The sequence below is a fragment of the Budorcas taxicolor genome, chromosome X (genome assembly GCF_023091745.1).
Source record: "Budorcas taxicolor isolate Tak-1 chromosome X, Takin1.1, whole genome shotgun sequence".
NCBI lineage: Eukaryota > Metazoa > Chordata > Mammalia > Artiodactyla > Bovidae > Budorcas > Budorcas taxicolor.
The window spans coordinates 125857053-125864252 of NC_068935.1; the positions used below are offsets into that span (position 1 = coordinate 125857053).

General features: G+C 52.4%; 1 protein-coding gene across 1 annotated transcript in view; it reads left to right on the forward strand.

Moving 5' to 3' along the window:
- The window catches only part of PHKA2 (phosphorylase kinase regulatory subunit alpha 2), a 91755-nt gene extending 84942 nt beyond the window's left edge, over nt 1-6813 (forward strand). The window contains exons 27-33 of the mRNA XM_052663180.1: nt 22-140; nt 849-878; nt 1920-1973; nt 3419-3589; nt 4785-4838; nt 5701-5901; nt 6264-6813. Coding sequence (XP_052519140.1) covers nt 22-140; nt 849-878; nt 1920-1973; nt 3419-3589; nt 4785-4838; nt 5701-5901; nt 6264-6434 — 800 coding nt within the window. The 3' untranslated portion in view covers nt 6435-6813. The remainder of the gene's footprint in view (nt 1-21; nt 141-848; nt 879-1919; nt 1974-3418; nt 3590-4784; nt 4839-5700; nt 5902-6263) is intronic.
- Nucleotides 6814-7200: the final 387 nt, after the last annotated feature.

Consider the following 7200-nt stretch of genomic DNA (forward strand, 5'->3'; position numbering starts at 1 on the left):
CCGTGTGTGTTTCCCTTGCAGTGCGGCCCATTCATTCCTCCACACCCAGCCCCGCTGTCTCCATCCACGAGGTGGGCCACACTGGAGTCACCAAAACCGAGAGGAGTGGCATCAACAGGCTGAGGAGTGAGATGAAACAGGTAAGAAGAGCTCTCTGTCTGGGCTCAACTGAGAGCATGAGAAGCCCTGGGCATGCAGACCACAGCCCTCTTGGGAAAGGATGAGGGAGCCCTCCTGTGCTCAGATATCCTAGAGCCACTCATGTGCACCCACAAGCACTTGTCTTTAGCGTTAACCATGTTAGGTGAGCATTCCGGAAAATACCCTGCCCCATGATTGCCTGTTGCCAAGAACCAGTCTTTCGAGAGGACCACAACCATTGCAAAAGGTCTCTGAATCCTCTCTCCATCCAATGTGTCCTTCAAGTGCAACAGTGAAATGAAGGAGTGTAGAAATAGACTGGAATGCTTGTGATCTCCTTATTTTCCACCATCCATAGGTGTGTTTTTTTGGTGCTCACCTTTAATTCATAATAAATTCCTTCTCGACTGATCCACAGGACTGCAAGTCAATAGCCTTTCAGTCCTAATGGGTTGGGTACTATGCTAGGACTTGAGAGTGATCTACAGTAGGAAATAGTTTCCTGCTGACTGTGACCTGCAGTGAGAAATGCACTGGGATTTTCTCCATTTCAAATGTGGCCTCAGTAGATTGAGCCTGTGAGCCACTAATGGTCACGCCCTGCAGGTGGACCAACACGTCCTTGGATATTCTAGAGGGTGATACAAGTAGTAAGGCAGCCTTGATTTGAAACTGGTTTTTATTTTCTCATGTATTTTTGCTTTCAGATGACTAGGCGGTTTAGTGCTGATGAACAGGTGAAACATCTCTGTCTTCTTTCCTCCTTTACTGTGCTTTATGTTCTTTCTGGCTTGAATGTGGGAAGTGAGGCTATAAGTACAGAGTGTCAAGCCATGGAGAACAGTTCTGCCCATCACCCAGGCTTGGGTGGAGGCGACTCCACAGGCTGTGGCAGGCAGCCCTTGGGACAGGCCGAGCACACTCGAAAGCAAGAGAAGTGGCCTTGCCCCATGCCTTGAGGAAAAAAATCCATTTATCAAACTCTTGGGTTTCATAAGATACTTTGTGAAACAGATGGATGGAGATGGGTTCTGCCTCCGCAGGAGTATCTGTTCAAAAAATGGAACTGAATAGGGACAAGTAGATTGTGGTCACTGATGATAGCAATAGAAGAAATACTGGAGACCCGTTCCTAACAGTGTCCTGTCTGTGAGCACAGAGTCTCTACTGACGTGCAGATTCCCTGTTCAGTCCCAGGGAAAAAAGCCATGTGCCCTCTCATTGGATTTATGCTCTTTCCAAGTAAGGAACAGACTTTTCAAATGTCTTCCTGTGCCAGCCACTTGGTGGCACCGTCCCTCTGGCTGCCCACATCCTGATGGTAGTTGACTGGAGCTGAATCTGAGGGCTTCCTTCAGTCTGTTTAATGCTGTCGTAGCTTATTATGGGGACAGAATGATCACCGTTTCTCTTGCATGGGTTTAGGTTCAGTTAGCCAGTGTAAGTATTGTATTTGGCCACTTACTTACATCAAGGAAATACATTTTTCTCTTTCCAAGATTAACATAAAAGATTAGCATCTCGAGGCTGTGACTTTGGAAAATAAGTTGTATCCTAACTTGACAAGCTGCCTCCACACTGACTAGACACGGGGACGCTCCACACTCAGAGAAAGCGGAGCTCTGCCTCTGCCTCGGGGGTGTCTGAGAACTTCCGCTGCCCGCATCCTCCGCCTCTTGCTTCCTCGGCGGTTTTTGGGGCTGCTCTATGCTCCTCCTCTCTGCATGCATCCTCTGGTGTCAGTGCACGTGACTGAGTGGACTCTCTCTGTTTTGTAGCTCATTTCTGTGAGCCAGGCCGCGTCCAGCAGCACGCGCTCCTCCAAGTCTGCGGTAAACCATGCATCCCCACCGCCTCATTTGTGGTGTCCGCATCCTCTCCTTGCCCTTCTCTCGCTCCCCCGACCTGCCCCCCACAAGCTGTGAACAGGTTTAAGTGTTAGCATGGGACTGTCACCACGACAGAGGAGAGGCTAGAGAGCAAGCAGAGCTGTGGAACTGAGAGCTTTGTTTTTCCATCTTGAGTTCTCTGCTTATGCTCTCCTTGGTGGGCCGTGAGTGAGCAACACTCTTCTCACCGATCCCCAGGAGCTTCTGGAGTCTTCGGGGCAGTGGTTATGCATCTTTCTATTGAGCCACAGGGGTGAATCACTGCCCGCATGAGCCGATGGGCACTTTGTACGTGCTGTGGCCCCAGATGAGCTGGAGGAAATATTCTAATTGCACAGGCAAGTCTGAATCTTCCTCCTAAAACTAGAGGGAGAAAACCAGCTGAGTCACTGAGTATGGCTGTAATTACTTTTATTTGTCTCTAATTGTTGCCGTATTTAAATGGCAGTAATGAGCCCAGTGGAATAACCCAGCCTAACAGCCTTTTCAAAATAAGATCCGATGAAGTCAAAACGTGTGCTCCAAGAAGCCTCCAGCCCTGCAGAGGTTTAAATTTGAGGTTGCACACTGAGAAAGGAAAACTGCCAGGTAGTCCAGAACTCAGATCATGTACAAGGATGAAGGTTATTCCATCCTCAACTGGGAGGTCGCCGGCACAGTGGACACACGCTTGGCCACAGGGAGGCTGCACCCAGGGAGCCTCGTTCTAACCTCAGGCCCCCGGAGCCTCTTCCGTGGCCTCCGCATTCGTGGGCGGGCCTGTGGCTCCCGAGGCAGAAGCCGAACTGCTGGCCCTGCCCCAGCGCTTCCCTCACAGAGGCCAGAATAAATCCGGTCTCTGGGAGGAGGTGAGGAGGAGATGGTACCCCAGCTTGGAGGCAGTCATCGCCCCGAATGTGGAGGAAGCGCCATGCTGAGAACAGGCAGAATGGAAAGCCGCTGAAGAGGACGGTGGACACACCATGGTCTGAGGCCTTCCTCCCAGGGCTTGCTGGGTGTTGTATTCCCACAGCCCCGGCCCCACAGCGTGGCGACCACCAGGCTCCAGGCTCCGCAGGAGGACGCAGTCCCCATGCCTTGTTCTCCCTGGGCTGTGGGGCTGCCTGCGTCTGCACTCAGGGTGCCCACCTGTGCGCCACTGCTTACAGGAGGCCGAGAGCACAGAGTGAGAGCCACTGGTGTGGAGTTGGGGTTCTCAGCCCTCCAGAGCCCTGACCTGCTGGGCCTCTCTGCTGGGCTTGGGGCCTCTACCAGTGCACCCCCTTGGCAGCTGGAGGAGTGCAGGGAAGAAGCTGGGTCAGCAAACCAGTGAAGCCAGCTGGTCTTTCTGACTAGTCCCCAGGCAGCCCTCCTGAGGCTTCTGAAAGCCACGCCCTTCTGTCTTGCAGAGGTCCAGCACCCCGTCCTCACCCACGGGCACATCGTCATCAGACTCAGGTGGGCAGCACATGGGCTGGGGGGAACGGCAGGGCCAGTGGCTGCGCAGGAGAAGGCTGGACGGTGCCATCAACAGGGTCCCCGTGGGATTCTACCAGAAGGTGTGGAAGATCCTTCAGAAGGTGAGCCTGGCTACTGAGCTGCATCACCCCCCACCACCTAGTGTGACCACCCAAACATCCCCAGGCGCTGACAAGTGTCCCCTTGGGGGCCAAGTACCCCTGGTTGAGAAATGCTGGCTAGAAACCAAACCAGTTAGATAAAGTGGCAGCCCAGGTTGTGTAGAGCCACCTCTGACCTATTTTCTGAACATAGCAAAGTCTGAAGGTAGGCAAGAGGCAGAGAAGGCCAGGAAGGCTCAGGGTAAAATGCTGTAACCCAGCGGACCTGGAATAGCCACGCACCTTGGTCCCTGCAGCTACTTTCTCCCTCCTCCACCCCAGAGCGTGCCAGTGTCCTGCCAGAGGGACTGTCGGCCTCCATCAGAAGCTTCTGTGCAAACCAAGAACCACACAGGACTGATTTTTTTTTCCTCAGTTATTTTTGTTAGCTTATTTCACAGTAGGAGAGGCCAGGAGAGAAAAGTCACCCCAAAGAGGGTGCACAACACCCCCTCCCCAATCTCCTGCATTCTGCACCCTGTGAGGTCTTCATCAAAGCTTGGGCACAGGAGGCCCGAGGGCTCCCTGTCCTCTTAGCTGACTCTGGTCCCCACATGGGAGCAGAGGCCTTCAATGGTTCCTAGAAGACCTTCCCACTCTTCCTGGGGCCTCGCATGCTTCCATCCGGGCTCCCGCTGGCTTGATACCAAGATGCTTTTATTATGAAAAAGCGGCACTTTGTACAGAGCCAGCGCTTGTTATTTATACACACGGGTGTGCGTGTGCGTGTCTGTGCATGTGCTCTAGTCTTTTGTGATTGGTGCTTATTATAGAAACCTCAAAAATAGATGCCTGCGAAGGCATAGAAGTATCACTTTGCCAGCAGGAACCATGCACATCTCCCTTGCTCTGGCACCAAAGGGGGCCTCTCAGCCGCCAGGACTGGGCTGCTGAGTGAAACTCAGAGCTCCCACAGAGGACAACCCAGCAGGTCCCTGGGGCGTTGTTCGTGTGAGATCTGAACGACGCCTGCCGGCTCCTTAGAACTGTTCCATCGAAAACACAGCCTGTGGGCAGTGAGAACAAGCTCTCTAAAAATAACTCACAGTCTGGCGTGTTCCAGTCCTCGCACTGGCTTCCAGGGCAGCGCAACGTGAGTGTGTGTGCACACTTTTTAATCAGGTTCTGACATGTGCAATGTGTGTTCTGCCTCCAGTGCCATGGTCTGTCCATCGACGGTTATGTGCTCCCATCCTCGACCACGCAAGAGGTATGACAGGAAAAACCCACATGCCGTGAGTTTTCACTGAGTGCTAGATTTCTTGGACTCTTTCCACTCACCTGTATTTCAAGCTCATTACATACAGACCATTTGCAGGCCCTATCTCAGGGCTTCCCAGGTGGTGCTAGTGGTAAAGAACCTGCCTGGCAATGCGAGAGACACAGGTTCAATCCCTGGGTCAGGAAGATACCCTGAAGGAGGGAATAGCAATCCACTCCAGTATTCCTGCCTGGAGAATCCCATGGCTAGAAGAGCCCGGGGGACTACAGTCCATGGGGTCGCAGAGAGACATGACTGAAGCAACGTAGCACGCATACATCTTTCTCAACACTTAACCCTCAAGTGTAACAGTTTTTTCCCACATGTATTAGCATCACCTTTCTTCCTTCCCCTCAGAAACAGCATATCTGGACTCTCCAGATCTCTAGATTGCTCCTGAAAACTCTGGTAAGGGAAGAGCTCCCTGGACCCATACCAGCCTCCTCTGACAACAGTCATCTTCCCTGGTTTCTTTCCCCCTCTTCATTCTTTAAAAAAATGATTTTTAAATTTTTACCCCACCAAAGGCACCATGCTATATGCCACGAAGAATAGTGAAGAAAGAAAAAACAAGACATGGTCGTGTCACTAGAAAGTCACAGTCCATGGGGATGGGTGACTAATGCTAGGACAGGGCTGGCTGGCTGGCTCTCGGCCTCCTGCTTCAGAGGATTCCTGTGAGCAGGATGAGCCAAGTGGCCAGCAAGGAAGCCAAGTTTTCTCTGAGTCAGTGGGTGCTGCGGGTGGCATGGGTGACAGGGTTGTCTGTCCTCAGCTTGTTCCTGACCTGTCTTTCCTGGTCCCTTGGCAGATGACCCCGCAGGAGATCAAGTTTGCTGTCCACGTTGAGTCAGTGCTGAACCGAGTGCCACAACCCGAGTACCGGCAGCTGCTGGTGGAGGCCATCATGGTGCTGACGCTGCTCTCGGACACAGAGATGAACAGCATCGGGGGCATCATCCATGTGGACCAGATCGTGCACATGGCCAACCAGCTGTTCCTACAAGACCAGGTGGGTGTGCCTAGAGGCAGTGTAGCTGCGTTGGCTGCCATTCACCTCTGTTGAGGCTGGAGATCCTGTGTCCAGTAGGAAAGGTGGTTCTCAAACAAAGAAAATGTCCTCACAGATGGTGAAAAATGTCAACCATTTGGTTTGAAAATGGTTTGTGGCCACTGGGAAATCTTCTCCTTTGGAGATGGACAGGCCCCCTTCAGCATAGGTTTTAGAGCCAACACATGTCTGGCCCCGTGTAAATCAAAATCGAGCTAGGAGAAGCCCTCCTCTCATCCTAGAATCAGTGCTGCACTGCCCACGTCCGGCTGGGAGAGCCGGCTCTGCTCACACATCGCCTCTGCCTTTTTATCCTGCTGCAGGTGTCGAGTGGAGCCACGGACACGCTGGAGAAAGACCAAGCCACAGGCATCTGCCACTTCTTTTACGACAGTGCTCCAAGTGGGGCTTATGGGACGATGACCTACCTAACGAAAGCGGTGGCTTCTCATTTGCAGGAACTGCTGCCCAATTCAGGTTGCCAGATGCAGTAGGGCCTCGGTGCTCAGTCTGTCCCTTTCTCGTGGGCACTTCCTTGTGTTCCCCAAGATTCCCTGTGCTTTCCCCAACAAAGCCTTGCCCATCAGAATCCTGGCAGGGAGGGGATGATAGTGACACACTTGAAAGCAGTAGACATCCAAACCCCAGAAAGGGCCACCGACTTCCGTGCTCCCCTGAGGAGCACTAGGGGGGTCATCGTCTACACTCATCTCACTGAAACTTTTGTCACAGCATCTGGTCTTCTGGAGTCTGAGGACAGATTGGAAGTGGGTCTCTCAAGTGCAGAGTGAAGTGAAAAGGCAGCTTAAATCAGCTCTTCTGGAGTTCCTGAACAGGTTCCGTGAGTAAGTGACATATCCTCACGATGGAAAGATCCTCCCAGCTGCAAACCTTAACAAAGGGAACATCTTAACACAGGGTATGGTCTGTCTGTGGGTCAGATTGTTTACTGAATAGAACAGCTCTTTCTGTGGGGCCTGGTTTTCTCGTGCCTGGCTGGCTTTCTCAGCATCTCGTCCTATGGGCGTGGTTATCTTCATGCGACAATTCTCTCTCACCCAGATTTAGAAAATTGCTCCCATTTCACTTTGGCTCATAGTCTTCAAGGATTTTATCATGGCCACCCGTGGATTAGGGTTTTCTCCTGCCTTGTGAAAAATCCCACATCTTTCAATCTAGCCAGAAAGAGAAAAGGCAGAGCAGGCACCAGCTCTTTGTAGAGCCAGGCCAGCTGCTGTTTGGGGGCTGCTGTGGGCAGGG